The sequence below is a fragment of the Lutra lutra genome, chromosome 7, assembly GCF_902655055.1.
Source record: "Lutra lutra chromosome 7, mLutLut1.2, whole genome shotgun sequence".
Taxonomy (NCBI): Eukaryota; Metazoa; Chordata; class Mammalia; order Carnivora; family Mustelidae; genus Lutra; species Lutra lutra.
Window position 1 is genome coordinate 20,820,605 of NC_062284.1, and position 26,026 is coordinate 20,846,630.

At 38.9% G+C, this 26,026-nt stretch overlaps 1 protein-coding gene across 1 annotated transcript in view; it reads right to left on the bottom strand.

Annotated features, from left to right (window-relative positions):
• Window positions 1–821: 821 nt before the first annotated feature.
• The window catches only part of MCEE (methylmalonyl-CoA epimerase), a 34,682-nt gene continuing 9,477 nt past the window's right edge, over window positions 822–26,026 (bottom strand). The window contains exons 2-3 of the mRNA XM_047737539.1: window positions 18,104–18,441; window positions 822–1,255 (exon numbers count right to left, since the gene is read on the bottom strand). Of these exons, the coding sequence (XP_047593495.1) occupies window positions 1,103–1,255; window positions 18,104–18,441 (491 nt within the window). The 3' untranslated portion in view covers window positions 822–1,102. The remainder of the gene's footprint in view (window positions 1,256–18,103; window positions 18,442–26,026) is intronic.

The following is a 26,026-nucleotide window of genomic DNA, read 5'->3' on the forward strand; positions in this document are numbered from 1 at the left end:
ATGGGCATTAAGGAGGGCACTTTATGTAATGGCTACTGGTGTTATATGAAACTGGTGAATTACTAAATTTTACCCCTGAAACTAATAAAACTAATAATATGTTAACTAAACTGAATTTAAATAAAGAATTTAAAAACTCAGCTACCTATGCACTCACTAGATCATGAATGACATTTTCCACAAAATTTCTTATTCCTATATCTAGCATTAGCACCCAAAATACCTGCCCATATGGAACTGGTGAACAAGAATTGTTCTAGAAGAGCAAAAACTTTTGAGGTTGACACTCCTTAACATCAGTATAAAAAACTCTCCATAACATCCTCAGAAAGCACTTTGTCCCAAATATGTAGCTATGCAACTGCCAGGCACCCTTTCATAGCTCCATCCCAACTCACACACACACACGTGCAAGCATGCAGATACACATACTCTCACACAGAAACATACTGTAGTCAATTACCCCATTTTGGACAAGAATAGTTTATTTCTATGAATATGATTTTAACAATATTCCCTATGTATTTATTAATCAAGGATTCCTCCAAATCAGAAAAAAACCCAAAGTAATTAACAAATATGTCAATTATATATATTGATAAATATTATATATATATACAATTTTAAAAATCTCTTTCTGTAATTTAGGTTGCTTTTTTTAAAAGATTTTATCCATTTATTTGAGAGAGAGAGAGCACAAGTGGGTGGAGGGGCAGAGAGAGAGAGAGAGAGAGAGAAACAAACTCCCCGCTGAGCAGGGAGCCTCACCTGGGGCCTGATCCCAGGCCTCCGGGATCATGACCTGGGCCGAAGGCAGACGCTTAACCGACTGAGCCACCCAGGCACCCCTGTAATTTAATTTTTGATTTTGAACTTTTTTAAAAGATTTTATTTTTAAGTAATCTCCACACTCAACATGGGCTTGAACTCACCACCCTGAGATAAAGAGTCACACACCTTGCTGACTGAGTCAGTCAGGTGCCCCTTTAATTGTGAACTTTTAAGTGATGGAAGGAGTGAAGGATTCAATGCTGGAGTATAATTCGTTGGGGATTTTCAGTATATTTTGGTGGGGATTTTTAAAGTTTCTTGCAAATATAAATCAAGCTTGCTCCAATTCCACAAGAACACCACCACAGTCTTTAGGATGGAGAAAAATCACTGGCTTTCCATGTGCTCCTATTTTGGCCTCTTCACTTAGACTACGAATCTTCTTCTCTTTCAAATCCATCACAGCTGCATTTATATCATCCACCTGGAGAAAAGGAAATAAATAAAAACAGGATCAAGATCACAAAAATACCGAACTACAGGATCTTAAAACGTAGAAGAAACTTGGTAAGCTCATGAGGTCTATCTCCTCTGCCGGGCAGAGTCATTCTTAAACCATCACAAAAATAAGTTTACCGCTTCCAGAGAGGAAAAAGAAGTCGGCAAATTCTCATAGGTGAGCAACCACAGTGCTTAAGAATTTTCACCATTAGTAAACATTACTCCTTATAACCTAAAAAATGTATGTCACACTTGATGCTTTCTCTTAGTGGTACTATTGGTGATACTACACATACTCTTTTTTCTTAAGAGCTCTGAGTTCCTAATTTATAATAATTTATTATAGAGAGATGAGGCCTATATAAATGGGCAAGAGATTAAAATGAGAAACCAGATAAGAAGATCTTAGCAGGAGGTGCCTGGGTGTCTCAGTGGGTTAAGCCTCTGCCTTCAGCTCAGGTCATGATCCCAGGGTCCTGGGATCGAGCCCCGCATCTGGCTCTCTGCTCAGCAGGGAGCCTGCTCCCTCCCCCCCCCCCCCCCACCCCTGCCTGCCTCTCTGGCTACTTGTGATCTCTGTCAAATAAATAAATAAAATCTTTAAAAAGAAAAAAAAAAGATCTTAGCAGTATATGACACAGGTTATAGTACATACTCAAAAGATAGGAGTGTTCCTCTGGATCCCCAAACCTCCCACCTGCCAAACCACCTTTGAGATTAAAACTTCATATTTTCATGTAAATTACTAAGAAATTGCCACCAAAATGCTTTTTTCCCATTCTAAAAAATCCAAACATTTATAATTTTATAACTCTTCTAAATCATTTCTACTTCCTTCATATTATTGGCAGTCTTGAAAAGAAGCAAATGTGTTTCTATATATTTGATGAAAGAGTGATGCTCCTCTATCTTGGAAAGTCATCCTTCTTACACTAAGAACCCAATAAATGGATGGGAAGGTATACAAAATCCTCTATTCCTAGGCAGTTATAAATCACTCTGGAGTTTAATAACCTAATGGCATTCTAAACATAAAAAATGCACAGAGAATATAACACCCATGTACCCAACATGTAGATTTAACAAATGTTCATATTTATAGAATCTGATTTTCAGTGAGCCAAGGATTACATACTAAATTCTAAAACTTGACAAACAACTGACAAGGAGGATACTAGATTACTATAAGTAAATGATTTCTTCAAATAGTATACATTCTATTATTTGCACATTCCTGACGTTTCATTTTAAACTTGATAGCTATAACAAAGTCAGGCCCAGACCATAACCATGGTTACTTCATGTATCTTGAAATAATTGGTCTACTCTCCTCTTTTTCAGAACAGTGAAATTCCTCCTGATGGCTTATCTTTCCATATATGGATATAATGAATTTCATTTAATTGAATGTAACTTCTCTTTCTGTTTTCCCAAAGTTAGTCTGAGTTAGTCTTTTCATTTTAAAGTAATTAAAAAAGTATGCAGTACATGAAAATTTAAACATACAGATAAAGCTGAGTACCCTTTTACTAGCACCACTCTCACTTTTCTCCACAGTGAATGAACTACTATCCTCAGTTCAGCAAATGTTCCTCCAAATCCTGAAATAAACTTATAAAATATACATATATGTGTACTAGTAAAGAATGTGGGTTTGTCTTAAGAGAGGTCTTGCTTCAATGTCTGGGAGATAACCCATGTCACCTGAGAGGAGTGTCTTTGTTTAGGGTAGAGCATGACCAGATAGATTCCTAAAGTAGAGCTGGCCATACCCAAGTCTTTGGGCAGGGGCTGGCCAGGACAGAAGCCATGCAATTTAAGGTAGGAGCTATGGGTCACGTATTAGCAAACCTGGAGATAGTTTAACCACGTGTTCAAAATTTAAAGTGAAATATGCCAAATAAATAAGAACAGATACAACCTAAAAATAAAATGAACAATCCACCAAGATGACAAAACAATCTTGACTCTGCATGTACCTAACAGAAAAATAAAAAGCAAACCAAACATGCATAGCTCTCAGTATCTCATACATCAAGCAGACAGAAGATTAAGGATAAAAACAAACTGTAACAGTTCTTTGACCGCTCTGGACTTAAGTGCCTTATCAGATATGTGATTTGCAAATATTCTCCCTTATTCTGTGTGTTGTCTTTATGCAAAACCTTTTAATTTTGAGGAAGCCCAGTGTTATTACATGTGCTTTTGGTGTTAAATCTAAGAAACCATTGACCAATTCAAGGTCATGAAAACTTATGCCTGTTTTTTCCCCAAGAGTTTTATAGTTTTAGCTCTTACATTTAGGTCTTTGACCCATTCTAATTTTTATATTTGGTGGAATACAACTTTGGGGGTTTTGTGAAATGCTGTCTTGACCCGGTTCTGAGGCCCTGGCTAGAGGCTGGTCAGTTCTTCTCCAGCAACTAATAAAGTCCACATCTCAACCATTTCCCTTAACAGTCTCACATTCTGGAGCCATTATGTGCCCACTCTAATTTCCCCAGAGATAGATACCAGACAACCAGGTACAGTTGATATGTCCCAGAGCCCACAGAATTATTCAGATTAGCCAATCTAAAGGGAGCCTATGAAAACTAACTAACCCCACCCCATTTGCCCCACTAAGCTGCCCCCTACAGCTCCAGTTTGCTGTTACTTTGTCCCCAGGTGCGATCTCATGTGGCCTACACAGCAGCTTTCTCTCATTCGGAGTTCTAAGGAAGAAAGACTTTTGCTTTTCATCTATCTACATGTCACTGTATTGTGTCCCACAGTTAAAAGAATCTTTAGATCTTATAAAACCTATGGTGTGAGGCAAGTGACCCAATGCATTCTTTTTTTTTTTTTTTTTAAGATTTTATTTATTTATTTGACAGAGAGAGACAGCCAGAGAGGGAACACAAGCAGGGTGAGTGGAGAGGGAGAAGCAGGCTCCCTGCCGAGCCGAGAGCCCGATGTGGGGCTCGATCCCAGGGATCATGACCCAAGCTGAAGGCAGATGCTTAACAACTGAGCCACCCAGACGTTCCCCCTCACCAATACATTCTTTTGCATGTATCCAGCTGTCCCAAAGCCATCTGTTGAAAAGACGAGTCTTTCCCCATTGGATGGTCTTGTTACTTTTGTGGAAAACTTACTGTATATATGAGGATTTATGTCTGACTCTTAGCTCTATTCTATTGATTTCTATGTCTATCCTTATGCTAGTACCATGCCATTTTGATTACTGTAGCATTGTATAAAGTTTTGAAATCAGGAAGTGTAAATCCTCCAACTTTGCTATTCTCTTTCAAGATTGCTTTGGCTATTTGGGATCCCTTGCATTTCTATATGAATTTTAGGATTATTTGTCCATTTCTGCAAAGATGCCAGCTAGACAGAATCGGATAGGAATTGGATTAAGTTATAGATCAAGTTAGGGAATATTGCCATTTTTAACAATAGTCAGTCATATGATGCATGACATAAAATATCTCTCCATTTATTGAGGCCTTTTTAATCTTTCAATAATGATTTGTAGTTTTTGGAGTATAATTTTCACCATTCTCTTGTTCAATTTTTCCTAAGTATTTAACTGTTTTTGATGCTATTATAAATGGAATTGCTTTCTTAATTCAATTTTTAGATCTGTGGGTTTTAAAAAAAAAAAAAATCCAGATATGGGGCATCTGGGTGGCTCAGTGGGTTAAGCCTCTGCCTTCGGCCCAAGTCATGATCTCAGGGTCCTGGGATCGAGCCCTGCACCGGACTCTCTGCTCAGCAGGGAGCCTGCTTCCCCCTCTCTGTCTGCCTACTGCTCTGCCTACTTGTGATCTCTCTCCCTGTCAAATAAATAAAATCTTTTATAAAAATCCAGATACATAATCTTTGGATTTTAATTGTTTAATCCATTTATATTTAATTAACATTCATATAGTTGAATCAATCATCTTTTTTTTGTCTTATTAATACTTCATTCTTCCTTTCTTAACTTCTGTTGGTTAAACATATATTTTTGGAAAAAAAAAGAAAAAGAGTGAGAAAAACCAAGAAACAGATTCTTAACTATAGAGAACTGATGGTTACAAGAGGGGAGGTGGGTGGAGGAAGAGTGAAATATGTGATGGGGAATAAAGGGTGCAACTTGTTGGGATGAGCAATGGGTACTCTAAGTGTTGAATCACTGAATTCTACACCTGAAACTAATATTACATTGTATGTTAACTAACTGGACTTTAAATAAAACTTGGGGAAAAATGTATTTTTGTACTATTCAATTTTATCTTAATTATATTTTAGTTATCCCTTGTTTAATTTTCTTAATGAGTGTTCTAGGGCTCACAATGTACATTTTTATCCGATTAGTCTACAACTTCATATATATAAGAAACTTACAACAGTATACTTCCCTTTGTGCAATTCTCCACCTTCATACTATTATCATAAGTTTTTCTTCTGTTATAAACCCTACATTTTAAAAATTTCAAGTCAATTGTTTCTTACATAATTTAAAGTAAGAAAAAGTTATTTTATTTTAACTTACAAATTTACTATTTCTGATGCTCTTCATTCCTTGTAAAGATCTGAATTTTCATTTGGTATTTTTTCCCTCTATCCTAAAGGGATGAATGCTATATCCTGAATATTTCTTTGGTTTTTCTTATAGTGCAGGTCTACCGGACAGGAATCCTCTCATTTTTGTTCAATGTAAGATGTTTCCACTTCACTTTCATTTTTGAAGGATATTTGCAACAATTGCAAAATTCTAGAATGACTGTTTTGTTTTAAACTTTTTGTAAGAGCAGTTTTAGGTTCACAGAACTGACCCAAGGTACAAAGATTTCATACATATAACCCCTGCCCCCACAGGTGTATAGCTTCTGCCATTATCAACATACCCCATCAAAGTGTGATATTTGTTACAACTGAGTACCTATACTGACAGCATTATCACCCAAAGTGAAGTTCACCTTAGGGTCATTTTGGTGTTACACGTTCTATGGGTTTGGACAAATGTATGACATGTACCCATCATTACAAGGTGTTTTCACTACCCTAAAAATCCTCTGTGCTCTGCTTAGTCATCCTTCCCCCACCACCAACCCTTGGTAACCACTGATGTTTTTATTGTCTCCATAGTTTTGCCTTTTCCAGAATGTTACATAGTTAAATCAGACAGTAGTTAGCCTTTTCAGATTGGTTTCCTTCACTATAATATATATTTAAGATTCCTCCACTTTTTTTCATAGCTTGATAGCTTATTTCTTTTCAGTGTTGAAAATAACTCAGTGTTTGGATATAACAGTTTATTTACCCACTTACTGAAGGATCAGAGCAGCCTTTAGCCTAGGACTGATTTTCTTCATGGGTAAGGCAAAGTCCTTTTCAATATTCTACCCTATGTCCCATAAATCACAAGGATTTCCACTATGGTGGGTAAGAACACAAACTACTCCAGCTGGTATACGGATTGTCACCTCTAATATTTCCAGAGTTCTATTCCCAACCTCAGGTAGCTTCCTCATGTGAATGCACGGCTCAATATTCAGATGAAAACCTGAGAGACACTGTAGATCTCTGGAAAACTCTCTTTAGGCATCTCTCTTTCCCATACTTTATACTGCAAACTCAATCACCCTGGCTTCCCCAGACTCCTGGAAACTTTCTCCAGCCAGTAAGCTGGGAAATTGCACGGCTCATTTTGTTTCCCTTCTTTCAGGGATGTGTTGTGCTGTCTGACGTTCAATGCCAGAAAATCGTTTCATATATTTTGTTTAGATTTTTCGTTTGTTTGAGGCAAGGGGATAAATCTGGCCTCTCTTATCTCCGCTAACTTAGAATTCTACATTGGCAGTGTTTTTTGTCAGTATCTTAAAAAAATGTCATTACATATTATTTCACAATTTCTGTTGTCTTTTTTTTTTTTTTTCCTGATTGCTTTTAAGATTTTCTCTTCATCTTTGGTTTTCAGCGGGACAGTGGTGTGCTCAGGTACGGTTTTACTTGAATTTGCCCTATGTGGGATTGCTGAACTTCCCGAATCTGCAGGTGGATGTCTTATCTCAGATTGTTAACGGCCTTAGATGATTTCTTTGATTATTGCTTCTACTCTATTTTCTCTCTTCTCTTTTTCTGGGATTCCACATATATGGATAAAACCTTTGACCATGTTCTACATCTCTCTTATGGTCTATTCTGGTTTCCCTAAATAAAAGGATGGCAGATAGTGGGAGCCAAGTTTCTCAGTTGGAATGGGCAGTTATGAATAAGTAAAGAAGGATCCAGTGGTTCCCATGGTAATGCGTTACAGTTAGAGACATCAGTATGAACTCATGAGTTCATGAATATGATATATATACATTGTAAAAGTTCTACCTGGTTATCTAAAGAAATCTCTATCCATTTATCCATCCATCCATCCATCCATCCATCCATCCATCCATCCATCCATCCAGTATATACACATATATGTCCTTGCTCTGTTAGCTCAAAAGGCCAAGAAACAGTGATATTCCAGTAGCAACAACAGAGCCCAGATCTTGGTTTCTAATACTTTTCTCTAGTAAAATGAACCAGTGCTCCTTGGAGAAATGACTGGTTTTAGGCTAGGGCCGGGGGATATAAATGGTAAATCTGGAGTACCTTGCAGTGCCAGAAACTAAGGAAATGTGGGAGGAAAACAAACAAAAAGATGAGGTATATCAGAGACATCGGAGTCAACCCAAAGTGCCCTTTTGACAAAACTGGAACAATCTGAGCAACAAAATAAAGTGGTATTGGATTATAGCCCTAAGTATAAATATCTATAAATCCTCACTGACATAAATAAATGTCCTAATAAATAAGCAAATTATTGAATAATGAATAATTAAATAAATAAATGGGGAAGAATGGAAAAATCTTCCATTCAGGAAAATTCCAAATAATTAATGGAATTATAAAAGAGATGGAGCATAACTCTCCATCCCTTCAGCATTGGCCTCACACAGTGCCTTCCTTCCCAAGATTATATTATGGAGAAAGGGGAAAAGAGTGTAACTTTACAGTGGAGAAACATGATGACATTCTCTCAGGTATGGAATAAAGGTCAATATCAATAGTAATAAGTCATGTTGATAACATCCTTGATGTGATGTGTACCTCTGTGGTCTTCCTCCCCAAAATCAATAACCCTAGTCTATCTAATCATGAGCAAAATCTCAGTTGAGGGACTTTCTACAAAACAACTAACTGACCAGTAATCCTCAAAAATATCAAGGTCATCAAAAACAAAGAAACTCTGAAAAAGTGTCACAGGCAAGAGGAGCTTAAGGAGACAGAACTAAATGTAATGTGGTTATTCTAGATGGGATCCTAGAACAGAAAAAGGACACTGGGTAAAAACTAAGAAAATCTAAATACAGATTTTAGGTAATAATAATGTATTGATTTGGTTCATTAATCTTGACAAATGTACTATACTAGTAAGAGGTTAATAATTTTTTTTTAAGGGGCCTAAAGAGATTAACAACTATTTGTAATAAGTGGACCTTGTTTGAGTCCTGATTAGAACAAGTCTATCTAGAGACATTTGTGAATCAATCTAACATATCTGCCTCATGGACTGTGTATATCAAGGTGACAAAGGATTTATTTTTAAATTTGATCCTATGATAATATCATCATGGTTCATTTCTTAGAGACACAAACTACATAAAGGTAAAATTACATGTTGTGAATGATTTTTAAATAGTTTAAGAAAAAAAAAAATGTGCCAAGATGTTGAAAATTGTTGAATCTGCTTGATGGGAATATGGGAGTTCATGACATTATATTTTTATACTACTTCTTCTGCATTATTTTTTTTTTCTACTTTCATTACATTTGAAAAAATTCATAACAGAATCATGACTTTTTTTCCCAAGTGTCCTTTTGGTAACTTCTACGCTAAATATGATCATGTATATTCTCATTACAGAACATTCTACCCAAGTATAAATATCTACAAATACGATGTTGCATCTCCATTTTTAGTATACTGCTTCTTCAATATCCCTTAATTCAAGAAATATTTCTGAGATTTAATAAACTAGATTTATATTTTGAAAAAATGCCTACACTAATAGAGACATTTACCAGGGAACTTTGTGTTGACTTCTGTGTCTCTGATGCCTACATTAACATTGCACGAGCATCTATTTCTATTACTGATTTTGATTTTAAAGATCTGGTGCCATATTCATCCTTCCGTTAGAGTGTTGCTATAAAATCTACAATTCTTCAGGAGCACTCCTAATATTTTGCTTGGGAGTAATAAAAATAATGAAATAAAACTATCTTAATTTTCTGAATTGAAAGTAGGTGCATTATGTACTTTAAGGTTATGAGAAATGCAAAGCAATCTGACTTGGGAAATTAAGTCTTTCCCCTTAAGGATAAAAAATAACACAGTTAGTAATAACCCATCTACGAATTTTTGCTTTTACAGTCCTTTGTGCAATTACAGTTATGCAGCTTATAGTTCTATATGACCTTGAATGCCATTAAGTGAAAACCTGGGCTATTTATCTCTTCTTCTTATCAGCTTTTTTTTTGGAGGGGGTTAGTAGTGGTTGTGGGGTTTACCTTGTGTCTGAAAATTTATTTTGATTTCTCCTGTCATTTTAAAATTAAGAGTGCCAGTACTCCAAATAAAAGATGTTTGGACTATCACAAACAGAATTCAGAATCTTCAGGTAAATCTTGTGCTCTCTTTGATCCTGAACTGCCTCATCTGAAAAATGTCAATACTTGTTTGAAGGCAAGGAGTTGGACTAAGTAACATTTTTTAAGGTACATAATTCTCCGTGACCAAATTTTATGAAGTAGTGTGCTACTTAAAAAAAAATTTTATTGGGGCGCCTGGGTGGCTCAGTGGGTTAAGCCGCTGCCTTCAGCTCAGGTCATGATCCCAGGGTCCTGGGATCGAGTCCTGCATCGGGCTCGCTGCTCAGCAGGAAGCCTGCTTCCCTTCCTCTCTCTCTGCCTGCCTCTCTGCCTACTTGTGATCTCTCTCTGTCAAATAAATAAAATCTTAAAAAAAAATTTTATTGAGCTATAATTAACATACAACATATTAATTTCAGGTATACAACTACATTGATTCAATAATTCTACACTGAGTAATTTACAGAATAATGCACTTTCAATGGTGCATATTTTGACTACTTCCAAAAATAAAGGCTTTTTATTTTATATAAAATTACAATGATCCTAAATGATATCAATAATGAATGAAATTTAATCTCCAAATTAACATAAATCCATGAATGTTAAAATGAAAAGTCTGGATAAAATATTTGTTTCAATTGTCTCTCCACGCCAAACTAAAAACAGTAAATTATGCAAACCTAACAATGTTACTTTGCATGGGGCTCAAAGGGTTCCTGTGTATTCTTTAGAATTATGTCAGAAGGGCATAGTTCACCTCAACTTCCACATTTGTTTAATTGACAGGATTCTTTTATTCTAAGAGGATCTCTACTTTTCCTTCTTACTTTTTCTTGGTAATAAATTTGCACTTTCTCTTACAAAATGATGTTAGCAGTAGTTGGAAGTTTAGATTTTTTTCCCTTAATAACACAAAGTTTAAAACCTCATTAAACTGTCCACTTTTTTTGTTTTGTTCTGTTTTCTGAAAATGTTATCTTTCTATGAAACTCTCACATTAGGGAACTAGTGACAGAGATCACTCATGGAGCTTAACTATGCCCTAGGGTTTATTATAAAGCCAAAAAGAGAATGGAACTTTCCAAAAAGCAGATTTTTCTGCCTTTTTGGTTGAAGAATAGACATTCCCCAGTATGCAAAAAATAAGTTGTCTTACTAGCCTTAGAGTTTTCCTTTCATAAGGAATATCTGCTCAATGGAAACAGATCTATAAAAGATATAAAACCATAAACAAAAAAATAAGTCCTCTAGTATGGGACTACTCAAAATAAAACTGCTGCATCTCTTTACACTTTTTAAAATCTTATTTCTAATTTTATTTTTTTAGAAGATCTTATTTGTTTGAGAGAGACAGAGAGCACAAACAGGAGTGGGGCTGAGGGAGAGGGACAGCCTCCCCATGGAGCATGGAGCTGGACACGGGGCTTGATCCCAGGATCCTGGAATCGTGACCTGAGCCGAAGGCAGACACTTAACCAACTGAGCTTGCCCAGGCACCCCAATCCTATTTTTTAAATAACATTTTTATCGTGTGCTTTTCCCCATCAGTCTGGTGCAAGTAGGATTACCTCTAGATGAAATCTAATATCCTTTCCGTACTTCTAATACCATTTCTCAGACTGGCAAACCTGACTCTCATTATCTTGACTATACTTATTTTATTAAATCCTCTAAGAAATCAGCCCTTATCCCTGCTGCTGTCTTTCCCTCAGCAATGCACTCTTCCCCACATGTATGTCCCCTCCCTCTCCTCTGGCTGCCCCTCCGAGCCATCTGCGCTCCCAATCACTACCCCACATCACCAGGCCCCCTGTGTGGAGGTCTAACCCACTTGGGTTTGGGCACTCCCTGCATGACAGTCCTCCTCACCTTGCTTGGGTCCCAATCTCATGCATAGAATTGCCCCAAGGTGTACACTGGTGTTTGGACTCTGATTCCCTATACCTGCTTCCAGCGCATGTGGATGTCTGCCTCAGCCCGCTCAGGCCCTGGCTCCCCACATCAGGCCGACTCACGTGAGAACATTCACCACCCCACCTGGCTTCAACTCCCCACACTGTGTCACCCTCTCCCTTCTGCACTGATACACTCCTCACAGGACTCAGGCCCTGACTCTCCATGCAAGGTACCCTCCCCCACTCCACCCCCCCAATACCTGGTGCTAATACCTCCCTCACACTATTTAGGCTCTTACATTCCATGCTGCCCCCCTCCCACCCATATGGATGCCACCCTCAACAGGCCTGCACTGGGCTAGCCTTCCACGCTGATGCCCTTCCTAAGCAGCCATCTGAAGCTGGGCTGTCTCCCTGCAGGTACACCTCTCTGCCCCCATCCTGCTCAGATACTGACACCCTGAGCTGGAACTCCTCATGCCTGGGCATCTTATTCAGTCTTTGGTTTTCTCATGGCAGCCAGCGCCCACTTGCTGATGTTCTTCTTACCCCACTGTGGCCCCAACACCCTGCTCTGGGCTACTCCAGCTCTCCCCACAAACACTGACACCATTTTGCTGTGCCCTACCCAAAGTCTTCAACACCGACTGGTTCAAGAAGGGAAGGGAAAGAAGGGGGAAGGAGCCGTAATTATTTTGACTATTCTTTATTTTCCTTCTTGTTTTGGAAACCATGGAGCAATACTGGGTAAAACAAATAGATATACTAATCTTACCTTTAGTTTTGCCTCACACTTCTTTTTTGTTTTAACTTGCACTATTATTTGTGTTCATTATTTTTTATCTTCCAAACTGTATTTTGGTCAGTCGCCACCAATCCTCTGTGGAAAATGCAGGGCATGCGTGAATAAATGAAGCAAGCCCAACTCCAGGACTCTGTGTTCTGTTCAGCTACCTATCCCCAGGACTGAAGGCAGTGAGGATCAGAGTGAAACTGAAAATACTTATCAGCGATATAATGCAGACAAAGACACCAACCAAATAAAAGAGAGGGGAACTTGTTAGGGATCTGAGTTCTGGAAGACCCCTGCAGAAAGTGCTAACCCTTTAGTTGATGAAGTGTGTGTATGTGCACGCGTACACGTGTGAGGAGTGGAGGGGTCCCAGGGAAGGGTCCTTCTGGAAGGGGGATGTTACTTGGGGTCTTTACTAGCCAGCATGGGAGCATTAAACATTTTGTACAACCTCAATACAAATTTGTTGAATAAGAAAGGTTTTCATTGTGACATATGTTACTCTCTGGGCAAGTTACTCAGTGAAAGCACAGCTAGTTCTACTCAGTATCAGGACCATCTCCTCAGGGAGAGGCCTGGAGAAGGCACTAAGTGCACGCTGGCAGCATCAGTAAAAGCTGTGCGAGAAAACAGCAAGCCACTTGGTCCATACGCAAGCAAGGGAAGGTGACTTTTAAACTTTCTCTAGTCTAGTAAAAGGCAAACCACACAAGTATAAGAGATTGGGAAAGAAAAAATGAAACCAAAAGCCAACTTTGACAGAAAACTGTTGATAAGTGGGTGGGAAACTAATTCACATATAAGAAAAAAGTTCATTTTGTTTAAAATCTCTCTTAAGCCAACTGAAAGCTACGATGCACGCCCACAGGAGACACATGGCTAAACCAGAGGTTTTATAGGAGGTGCCAGGGAAAAGTATATAAAGTATGCTGGTGATTTGCAGAAAAGAAAGTCACTTCTCTGATGGGGTGGATTTAACATTTTAAAAGAAGGAAGGGCCTTAGGAAATCACTGGCTAGGAGTCATAAAACTATAAAACATTGTGAACATCACCAGAAGACACATTTCTGAGTCCTCTCCCTTCATTTTTCCCTTCTCCTAATGTCCTGCATACTCTTCCTTACGCTCCACAAATAAGTGAAACCATACGATAATTCACTTTCTCTGTCTGACTTATTCACTTAGCATAATCTCCTCCAGTCCCATCCATATGGATGCAAAAGACAGGTATTAAGGAGGGACGGACTGCATGGAGCACGGGGTGTTATATGCAAACAATGAGCATGGAACACTACATCAAAAACTAATGATGTACTGTATGGTGACTAACACAATTTAAAAAATAATTTAAAGAAAGACAAATTTCTGAACATTGCCTATCCCCCAAACAGGAAAAGCCAAAGTCACTGGTTTTTACATATCACTGTGTATGTAAGTAATATTTATCATTTTCTACCTTATCAAGCACGGGTCTTGAATTTCCTTATTTATACAAAAGCTAGATAGGTTACTTCCTCATGCATATGAGAATGCTGCTGGTTCCCACTTCTGGCTCTTTGGAAACAAAATCATTCTATAGCATTTAAAAGTTTCCCACATTTTCCTATTGCTTAGAACACATTAGCACATTGATGGCTAAACACTTGTAAAACGTGTCCATGGATTCTTTGCTGCTCATCCCATTAAGAGGCAGGGTCTATGTCCTCTTCCCTTGCAGCTGGTCTGCCTGAAGAGCTTGTGTATGACAAAGAGACTGCGGTGGGACTTCAGAGGCTAGGACAAGGACAAAAATGGCCACGTGGTCCTGCCTGGCTCTCTTGGGATACTCTGGGGGAAGCCAGCTGCCCACTAAGAAGTCCAACTATCCTTAGAACTACCATTAGCAACTGAAGCTAAAAAGGTTACATGCAGGGGCTCCTACTGGAAGGCCTGGCCAAGCACCCAGCTGCTAGCTGGAAATCAGCTGCCACCTCAGGTGAGGCCTGTGGGATGCCCAGCCCGACAGAGCTTCCCATGACTGTGTCCCCAGCCAGCCTTGACCATATGCACATGAGGGATCGCAAGTTAGCACTGGCTGGCAGAGCCCTCCCCCAAACTCCCAGCCCACAAAATCCTACGCAAAATCAAATAGTTATCTCCTCTCTGCTCTATGAAAATTATTACTTATGCCCATTGAAGTCTTGACCCAAGTAAAAAAAAAAAAAAATCAAATAGCTGTTGTTTGCCACAACAACTACAACAGTGTAGGATAATGCATATTGATGGTAACAGTAACTGTAATGACCAAGGAAGTATTTTCTGACCAATTCTATCATATTTCGTACCTTTAGTAAAAGGCAATTTCAGACCCAAGTTATATTAGCCAGAATAGACCAAGTTCTACTGTGCTCTAATAATTTAGCCTGAAGAGTCAACGGGAAGGAAAGTATGCCAGAAATCTTCCATTCCCTCTCTGGCTTCTCCCTTCATTGTGTTCCCCTCTGCTTCATCGTGCTCTGTTGTCAGGAAGTTTACCTGCATTCATAAACTTGCTTTTCCTCTGGGTTCCAACTGGGCTCAGCTAACAAAAGGCAGGAGGTGAGGGACAAGTGAAGTAGGGATATTTATTCCCCCACCCTGCCCTGCCCAGTTTCCCTGGCCTGCTCCCCCCGAGGTAGGCCATCCCTCTTGTTTAGAGACCTGCTCAAGACACTTCCCTCGTAGGTCTTGGTAATGGTCTTTCACTTGCCCCTTCAGATTTAGAGGTTCTAATAGTCCCCATCCCATCCTAGAGCTAGCCTTAACGATACTGTGCCATGTACTGTTGACTACCTAAACTTGGCCCACATCTTGTAAGTAATTCCCTTTCTAAGCTCTCCTCAAATCACCCAGTTTAATATGCCGTCCACTTCTTGGTGTTTGCCTAATCCCGTGTCTGTGATTAAAAGAATCATTAAATATATCTTTACATTAAAAAAGAAAAATTACCCTGAAATCTCAGCAGTTTCGTTCAACAGAAATGTGTCCTGTTCAAGGATAGGCGAGGAATTCTGTTCTTTCTGGTGAGTCAGGGAATTGAACCCCTGCATGGGATGACAACTTCATTTCACTGACTGCAGCAGCAGTGACACTAACTCTCCCGTGTTTCTATCCTACAGCATATCTTCATTCAGAAAAAGTGTCACACTATTCTGGCAATACCATTTTTTAAAAGTTACCAAGCGTAGCATAGATTGGCGGTCTCCAGTACGGTTTCCCCTTTTCTTCCTTTTAATTATAGCAACAGCGTAAACGTTAGCAGGGTACCTAACTGCCTGCCTATAGATGCATCTGCAACCGAGAGCACCATGTAACTAAGCTCGGGCTGATGGGACATGAGCAGAATGAAGTGTGTAATTTCTAGACCCTCTCTTTACAGGCATTTGCCCTGTATTTTCTCTCTGCCTTCCCTTCCCTCTGGAATACCTCACTTTTAGACTGAGAAGAGAAAAATAAAATCCATCTATCCATGTTTCTAGTTAAATCACTGTATTTTTTTTTTTTTTTTTACCAAAAACAGAGAACAATGACAGGGGGTATCATACTAACTTAAAAACTAACTTTTCACACCTTTTCCTATTGTACACCTTTATTTTATACTGACATTACATTTTCATTTCCCCCTTTTAATCTGTACTTTTGAATACACTGTTACATTACTGAACTTCCACTGTTCTTTACTTAACTGAACTCTAACTCACATGGCAGCTTCCTTTTGAAGGCATGGACTCTCTGATGTAGAACACAGACACTGCAGTGTGGGAGAGGGAAGAGTCCGTTCAAAGGTTGATGATCCTGCTTCTCATCCTGGGGGGATGTCTCAGACAAACCCTAAAGTCCACTGAAATAAAGACTTGCAGCCAAAATTAACCTCCCCAAAAAGGTGTAAAGGTTAAATAGTAGGTATGTTTAGCTCCTAACATGTTATGGCTCCCCCGCCTCAAATTTCAAAATTACCCAATATGATGAAGGCAATTTGGTACAACGGCTCACAGTGCTGATCCTGGAATCAGAACAAATCTGGGTTTGACCCTCAGCCTTCCCACTTACTACTAATTTGACTAGAGGCAAGTTAGCTGTCAAAGGTGAGTAGAATGGTTCATAGAGTAGCTGTGAAAATGAAAGAAAACAGTACACATTGAGTCCTTCATATACTGCCAGAGGATTCAATGTGAGTGGTTAGTATAACTATCCCTTTGCATATGCTGTTCCCTCTGCCTGGTATACCTTTTTTTCTTTTTTTTAAGATTTTATTTATTCATTTGACAGACAGAGATCACAAGTAGGCAGAGAGAGAGAGGAGGAAGCAGGCTCCCCGCCGAGCAGAGAGCCAGATGCAGGGCTTGATCCCAGGACCCTGGGATCATGACCCGAGCTGAAGGCAGAGGCTTTAACCCACTGAGCCATCCAGGTGCCCCTGGAATACCTTTCTCCTCTTGTTGATCTGGGGAATTCCTTCACCTTCATTACAACTCAGGCCCTGTGATGCCTTCTCACCTCCTCCGCCGGCCAGGAGCAATCTTTCCCTTATTGATGTTACTGAGAAGACATGTGTATTAATCCTGCTTTATCATAGGATACTCTAATTGCCTTTTTAAATAGCTGTCCCTCCTCACTGTGTGCATGGTCTGTTTCTTCTTCACTGCTGAATCACATTACTCAGTGGAGTACCCTCTGTAGGTTCTTAAATATGTTTGCAAAATGAACTGAATAAATCCTTGAATTCACTCTAGAATCAACCCCCTTCTCTTCTGGATTAGGAACAAGGCCTACAAATTAATTATGCCTTTCTTTCTATGAAAAGAATTGTCCTATCAAAATAATTTAAATGAAGCGTAATTAGTATTGCTGGTCTTACAAAAGGCAGTTATCTGAACATGAGTATCTACAGATACAGGCTCTCTAATGAGAATGTTCTTGTCTAACATTTCAAGTTTTTCTTGGGAATTGTAAGATGCAATTGAAAGGTCTTAAAAATCATGGTCAGCAATTGAAAATGTATCGCTTTTATAATAAGGAACAAGTTATTATTAGAATTTTAAGGATAGAAAATAATCATAAGAATAGTTAGCATGTATATGGAAATTCTTACTCTATAAAGTCTTTTCACCTTCTTCTAATTGCCTTGTGATAGTGAAAGCAGCTGTAATTCCTATTACATGGGAGGTTATGTATAATCAATAAATACTATAGCAAAGATGAAAATCTGCTTTGGCCAGCTTTGGTGGCCTTTGTTGTGGCTGTTAAATCCAGACTTCAATAAAATATATTATTATTATTATTCAGTCTTCTAGAGGGAAAGAGAATATACCCACAGATCCAACTGTAAGACCACTATTACCATTCCCTTTAAAGAACTTAATACCAGTTTTGATGACAGTGACAATACACAGTCTTAAAGAGTAAAAGACATTTTGTAAAAGAGAAATTTGAAACACCAAATATTGAAATAAAATACCTCAATGCAGATATGATGCATTCCTCCAGCCTTATTTTTCTGCAGAAAACCTGCAATTGGACTGTCATTTCCCAACGGATGAAGCAGCTCCATCTTGGTGTTTCCCAGGTTGACAAAAACAACAGACACTCCATGCTCAGGAACAGGGACCGCCTCACTTACCTGGGCCCCCAGAACATTCTTATAAAATGCTGTGGCTTTTTCCAAGTCTGGCACTGCAATTGCTACATGATTGAGTCGACCCAGGTTCCACACAGGACCTGCCACTTGAAGCGAGGACTGTGATGTGGAGAAAGTTCCTACTTTTGGAACTGAAGTCTGAAGTCTGGAAAAAAACCCTGAAAAAGGGAATAGCCATTGATGTCCTTCTTTTGAGAATTAATGGATTTATAAAATTAATTTTTTAAAAAACTCAATGCATTCCCACGAAATGTTGTATGAGGGCTCCCCTTTTCCACATCCTCTCCAACATTTGTTCTTTCCTGTCTTGTTAATTTTTGCCATTCTAACTGGTGTAAGGTGGTATCTCAATGTGGTTTTGATTTGAATCTCCCTGATGGCTAATGATGAACATTTTTTCATGTGGTGTTAGCTGTTTCTATGTCTTCACTGGAGAAGTGTCTGTTCATGTCTACAATGGACTATTACACAGCCATCAGAAAGGATGAATACCCAACTTTTGTATCAACATGGACAGGACTGGAAGAGATTATGCTGAGTGAAATAAGTCAAGCAGAGAGAGTCAATTATCATATGGTTTCACTTACTTGTGCAACATAAGGAACAGAATGGAGAACATTAGGAGAAGGAAGGGGAATATAAAGGGAGGGAAACTGGAGGGGAGATGAACCTTGAGAGACTATGGACTATGAGAAACAAAGTGAGGGTTTTAGATGGGGGTGGGCTGGCCCTGTGGTGGGTATTAAGGAGGACACGTATTGGATGGAGCACTGGGTGTTATATGTAAACAATAAATCATGCAACACTACATCAAAAACTAATGATGTACTGTATAGTGACTAACATAACATAATAAAAAATAATTAAAAAAAAAGAAATGCATAATACATGTAAAAATCATTTATATACCTATTCTGGTTTTAATTACTGAAGTTAAATCAGGTAGATAAATGGAAAAACTATGTCAAAATTATTCTGCTCTGAAACAATTGTCTGGAATCAAAAAATTAATTCTGAGCTTTTTAGATTTAAAACAAAGATGGTATTTTTCATAATTTATTTATTGATCACACTTAAAGGACAATTACACAGCATTAAGGATTACTTGCTATTCTCTGCATTTCACAAGAGGTAAGTTTGAATGTGACAGTGAAACAACACACATTCAATGATGAGAACAAGCAATTTTATTTCTACTTATAACTGATTTTTTTTCTTATAGTAATATGTATCAAAAGTCACAACCACTACAGTGCTTTTCAATGTCATTTAAAAAAATAATTACTAAGGAAAATATCTCACTGTTGCGAGAAAAACAAGCAAAGATTAAGAGGGTCCTTAAACTTCCGAGAATTCCCTCTGAGACGAGATTTTTAAAAACTGTTCCTTTTTATAATTTTGAAGAATTAGAAGCAGAACTGCTTCTGAATGTGAAGAAATCTCTTTCATTTAAAAATGGAAGAGACTTGTAATGTGTTCTCTCTGTGGATTACTGTTTCCCCAGTCCCCAATACACTGGATTTTAAGAGCCAGATTCTCCCCAGAATGAAAGCTTTATACATACAAGAGGTCTAAAAATAATCTTGTAAAACTACATCAGCTAATAAAAAAAGGTACAAAATGCCAAAATGAAGAACACATATTCTAAACAATTAGATTTAGCTCTTAATGGAAAATACATTAAACAGTACTTAGTATCACAGAGCTCTAGCTAACAAATAATTAATTCCCCTTTACTGAAATTACTGATAATAAGGAAATTAAAATGACACTATTTAAGGCCACAAACCTTGTGGGGAAAGGAAGTCTCATGTGTGTAGTCTTTCAACCCCCCACTCAGTCAGATAAAGAAGAAAACCTCCTTACCAAGAGAGAAGAGCCCACAGGGCCTATGCAGGGCTTATCACCTTATCCTGAGAGTAGCTTTCCCTCTGTCCAGCTCAATGAATGTCCTTTTGTCTCAGCTTAAAGTTTGTGTGTCATACGTTACATGAGTTCTCACTGTTTTAATAGTCCTCTGTGGAGAGGGGACAGCACAAGAGAAGAGTGCATATGTAAACTGTCCTGCACTGGCCACTGGGAGAGACTCATTGGCAATGGTGGACCAACACCCACTATTAAAGGTAATCTTGCTCTGTCTCCTTTCTCTGAAAGTAAAGCATTGTGCCATCTACTGTTTGTGTTTTCTTTGAAGACTCTGACACCAAGACCCAATGGGGAGAAGTGTTTAGAGTCTTCCCCTGGGATTGGTAACCAGTGTATGGTACTGCTTGACAAATGTGATATATCATAGGTCAGTAGAAGGCAAAATTCAGCCTCAGATAATCTTCTGCTGTATGCAAGCCTGTATTACTGATAATGGAAATACCCAAAGGTTGTCATTATCAACAAGATGACGTAGCTCAGTTCTATGGACTCCCTGCATTTTGAAATTCGCGTGTATTCCAAACTAGTACACATGTACATAAATGTACAATTGAAAGTAAACTTCATGAAAAGCATACCTACTCCTCAATAGATGTGATGTGCTCTGACAGTTTCTACTCTGTTGCATTTTATTTCGGTTTTTAAAAAAATTCTGTCACTACCCACTACCCATATCTATCTTGCTAAGTTTGCTGTAAAGATTAGATATTTGGTATAAAAAATATAATACAGTGCCAGACATACATAATAGGTGCACAATAAATTCAGCCATTCTCATTGTTATTGATATACAATGATCATTTGCTAACTGAGTGGTATGCAGGGTAATCTGTGGAGAGCAAGAAACCATCTCAAGAGCATGGTGGTAGTGAATTTTAAAAATGCTAACAACCGGGGCACCTGGGTGGCTCAGTGGGTTAGGGCCTCTGCCTTCGGCTAGGGTCATGATCCCAGGTCCTGGGATCGAGCCCCGAGTCGGGCTCTCTGCTTGGCGGGGAGCCTGCTTCCCCCCCCCCCCCCTGCCTGCCTCTCTGCCTACTTGTGATCTCTGTCAGGTAAATAAATGAAATCTTTTAAAAAAAATGCTAACAACCAGCAAAATCGCTGGTCAAACTGCTCTTCCTTTCTTGCCTCACATCTCTACTATCTGTGCATTTTGCAATGAAATTTCAGTAGAGAATGTATTTGTATTAAAAAAAAACAAACAAACACATGGTAGGTAAGGCCGATGATCTTTAGAGCAAAATGCACATCAAAAGAAGTCATTTGGGGGCACCTGGGTGGCTCAATGGGTTAAGCCTCTGCCTTCAGCTCAGGTCATGATCTCAGAGTCCTGGGATCAAGCCCCGCATTGGGCTCTCTGTTCAGCAGGGAGCCTGCTTCCCCCTCTCTCTGTCTGCCTCTCAGCCTACCTGTGATCTCTCTCTCTCTCTGTCAAATAAATAAATAAAATCTTAAAAAAAAAAAAAGAAGTCATTTGCTCTGTGAAATCTTGAAGGTATCAAATACTGAGTCTAGGTATTTCTGAATTCTCCTTATTGGTGTTATCTCTACACAAACTGGGGCAGCTGGTGGTTCTTTGGCAGGCATCCTATTACTAGCAATGGAACATATAGAAATATCAAAGGAATAAATTACAAGATGTCCAAGTGAAGGTAAAATTTTATATACTGTTCCAGTTTGTTGGGGGAACATTCTAAAACCTCTGACATTGAAAAGGTAGCCCAAGCAACTCATGTTATCGGAAGCCTCCCTATGGTCTACCTTTCTCCATGACTGTCTTATCATCTGGAAACGGGAGAGGAGGAAGGAGTTAGTAGAATGACTGGTTCTTTTTCTTTTCAATGGAACATAAAATCTTCATATGTTAGGAAAATAGAAAGATAATAACAACTTTATATAATGTAACAGTCAAGACTTTGTAGTTACAGGTTTATTTTATCTCTAGAAATGTAAACTAGCTTGAGAAAAAAATACTTGATTTTTTTTTGGTCTCTGGGAATAGAACAAAAATAAACACAGTGATAATGGTTAGAATTCAGTAATTCAACTTCTTTAAAATGAAGGGTTAAGAGGGGCACCTGGCTAGCTCAGTTGCTAGAGCCTGAGGCTATTGATCTCGGGGTCAGGAGGTCGAGCCCTACATTGCATGTAGAGAGTAAATGAATAAACACATTTAAAAAAATGAAGGGTTAAGAACATAAAATTAAGCAAAAAGCATATAAGATACTCGATATCATTAGCCATTAGGGAAAGGCAAATCAAAAACACAACAGGATACCACTTCATATCCACAACTGAAAGTGTTGATGCGGATGTGGAAAACGAATCCTTGTACATTGCCGCTAAGAATGTAAAATGATAGAGCTGCCATGAAACAGTTTGGAAAACTCAGAAAGTTGATATACAATTAGCATGTCACTCAGAAATTCCACTCCTAGGTACCTAAAATAATTGAAAACATGTACTCAAAAAAAACTCGTACACAAATTTTCATGACAGCACTATTCCCAACGGCCATGGAAAATGATTCATATTCGTACAGTGGAATATAATCCATGTAGTGGATATGAAGCAATGATACAACATGGATGAACCCTGAAAACACTATACTAAGTGACAACATTAGGCTAAGTGACAGGTGCCAGACATAAAAAGTCATATGTTTACAGGAAATAACCAGAATGGGTAAGTCCATAGAGACAAGAAGCAGAATAGTGGTTGCCAAGGGCTGGACAGGGGTGGGAATGGGGATTGATTGCTTAACTGGCCCAAGATTCCCTTTGGGACGATGAAAATGTCTTGGAATTAAATAAAGATTACGGTTATACAACCTGGTAAATATAATGTGGATAACTTGTATATTTTAAAATGTTACATTATGTGAATTACCTTAAAACAACAACAATGGGATTAATTTAGCTAAGTCTAAAGTGAAATCCTATAGACTAAGCAAACTGGGGCAGAAAACATGGAATAAAGGGGTCCTTTTCTCCCTCCCTCTCCCTTTGTCCCTCTGCTTATATGTGCTCTCTCTCTCTCAAATAAATAAATCTTAAAAAAAATAAAAACAGGAGTGTTAAAACCCAAAAGGATTGCAAAGATGAGTATCTACAGATTTAAGAAACAAGAATCTCACATATAAGAAATAGATATGTTACCAAATCTGGTCTCTATGTTAACTTTGGTTCATATCTTTCTCTCAATATTGGCTCTTACTAAATACTTTCAGTGTCTTGACTTAAAAGTAACATTGCATTTCCTTCCATCCAGATTGCATTTATCTCAGACCAGTCTTTCCAAACATGGGCTCCAAACAAGGCTTCAGCTGTAAGGGTCTGTACTCAAATGCATTAAAGGCACTTACTGTTTAAAAGAAATTATGTTGAGTTTGTACATAAAGTGCCACAAAACTGTGAATAATCACTTGTAATAAGGTCTTCCTAACAAGTCTGAAAGTCACATGTAATAATGTCTTCCTATAATTTACACACGACAAGGTTCCCTCATTTGAAGTGTACAGTTCACTGTTTTCTTATGTATTTGCAAAGTTGTGCAAATTTTACATAATCTAATTTTAGAACATGTAGTAAGTTCTCAAGTCTGAACTTTTGTGTATCTTATTTGCGGAGACATAACATACTTAGAAAGACATTCATTAGAAGTGCCTTCCAAGTTGCTTGGTAAGAAGTCCATATATTTTCAGCATTCAACCAGTGGATTCCCCACAGCACCATATCCATATTTACAACCTGTTTAAAACGCCAGTAGGAATAACTTTTTGCTTATCCCAGTCAGTAAACACACCATGCTTTTGTTACCCCACTTACATATGACTCCATAATAAAAGTAAATTTCTCCTCACAGTCCTATACCTTGGCCACAGTTGTCTCCTATCAGGATCATCTTCTATTTTCTTTCTTTCTTTCTTTCTTTTTTTTTAAGATTTTATTTATTTATTTGACAGAGAGAGATCACAAGTAGACAGAGAGGCAGGCAGAGGGAGAAGGAGAAGCAGGCTCCCCGCTGAGCAGAGAGCCTTATGAGGGGCTCGATCCCAGGACCCTGAGATCATGACCTGAGCTGAAGGCAGAGGCTTAACCCACTGAGCCACCCAGGCACCCCAGATCATCTTCTATTTTCAAAACTACCTTTTTTCATGAAGTCAATCCTTTGCAAGCCAAATTGGAATTTATTGTGTGTCCTTAATAGGATTCATTTTTCTGAGCTTCTCCTGTTTTTCTGTGAAGTATTATGTTCCTTAAAGGTGGGGTCCTGAAGATGGCAGAGAAGTAGCAGGCTGAGACTACTTCGGGTAGCGGGAGATCAGCTAAATAGCTTATCTAAAGATTGCAAACACCTACAAATCCAACGGGAGAGTGAAGAGAAGAAGAACAGCAATTCCAGAAACAGAAAATCAACCACTTTCTGCAAGGTAGGACTGGCGGAGAAGTGAATCCAAAGCGACGGGAAGATAGACCGCGGGGGGAGGGGCCGGCTCCCGGCGAGCTGCGGAGCAACGGAGCAAAATCAGGACTTTTAAAAGTCTGTTCCGTGGAGGGACATCGCTCCAGAGGCTTAACTGGGGTGAAGCCCAGGCGGGGTCAGTGCGGCCTCAGGTCCCGCAGGGTCGCAGAAGGATCGGGGGTGTCTCAGTGTCGCAGAGCTTACCGGTATTAGAACGGGGAAGCCGGCTACAGAGACAGAGCCGAGGAGTGACTCTCAGCTCAGGGTTGCCTTGAACCGGTCGCAGGCTCGGTCAGCTCGGAGTGCGGCCGGAGGCCAGGGTGACGGGAGTCATTTGGCGCTGTTCTCTGAGGGCGCACTGAGGAGTGGGGCCCCGGGCTCTCGGCTCCTCCGGGTCGGAGACCGGGAGGCCGCCATCTTTATTCCCGTCCTCCGGACTCTACGGAAAGCGCTCAGGGAACAAAAGCTCCCGAAAGCGAACCCGAGCGGATGACTCAGCGCGGCCCCGGGTAAGGGCGGTGCAACTCCGCCTGGGGCAAAGACGCTTGAGAATCACTACAACGGGCCCCTCCCCCAGAAGATCAACGGGAAACCCAGCCAGGACCAAGTTCACCTACCGAGGAATGTAGTTTCAATACTAAGGAGAGCGGCGGAATTCCAGAGGAGAAGAAAGCAAAGCACGGAACTCATGGCTTTCTCCCCATGATTTTTTAGCCTTGCAGTTAATTTAATTTTTTTTTCTTTTTCAATTTTTTTTCTTTTTCTCTTCTTCTGCTAAATTTTTTTTAACTTTTACCGTTTTCTTTTTTTAAAGTTTTTTAAATAGTTTATCTAATATATATATATTTTTTCCTCTTTTTATATTTTTTCTTTATCGGCTTTCTTTTTTTTAATAGTTTTTTTTTTTCTTTCTTTCTGAACCCCTTTTTATCCCCTTTTTCCCCCCTCACAATTCAGGATCTCTTCTGATTTGGCTAAAGCATATTTTCCTGGGGTTGTTGCCACCCTTTTAGTATTTTACTTGCTCCTTCATAAACTCTTATCTGGACAAAATGACAAGGCGGAAAAATTCACAACAAAAAAAAGAACAAGAGGCAATACCAAAGGCTAGGGACCTAATCAATACAGACATTGGTAATATGTCAGATATAGAGTTCAGAATGATGATTCTCAAGGTTCTAGCCAGGCTTGAAAAAGGCATGGAAGATATTAAAGCAACCCTCTCGGGAGATATAAAAGCCCTTTCTGGAGAAATAAAAGAACTAAAATCGAACCAAGTTGAAATCAAAAAAGCTATTAATGAGGTGCAATCAAAAATGGAGGCTCTCACTGCTAGGATAAATGAGGCAG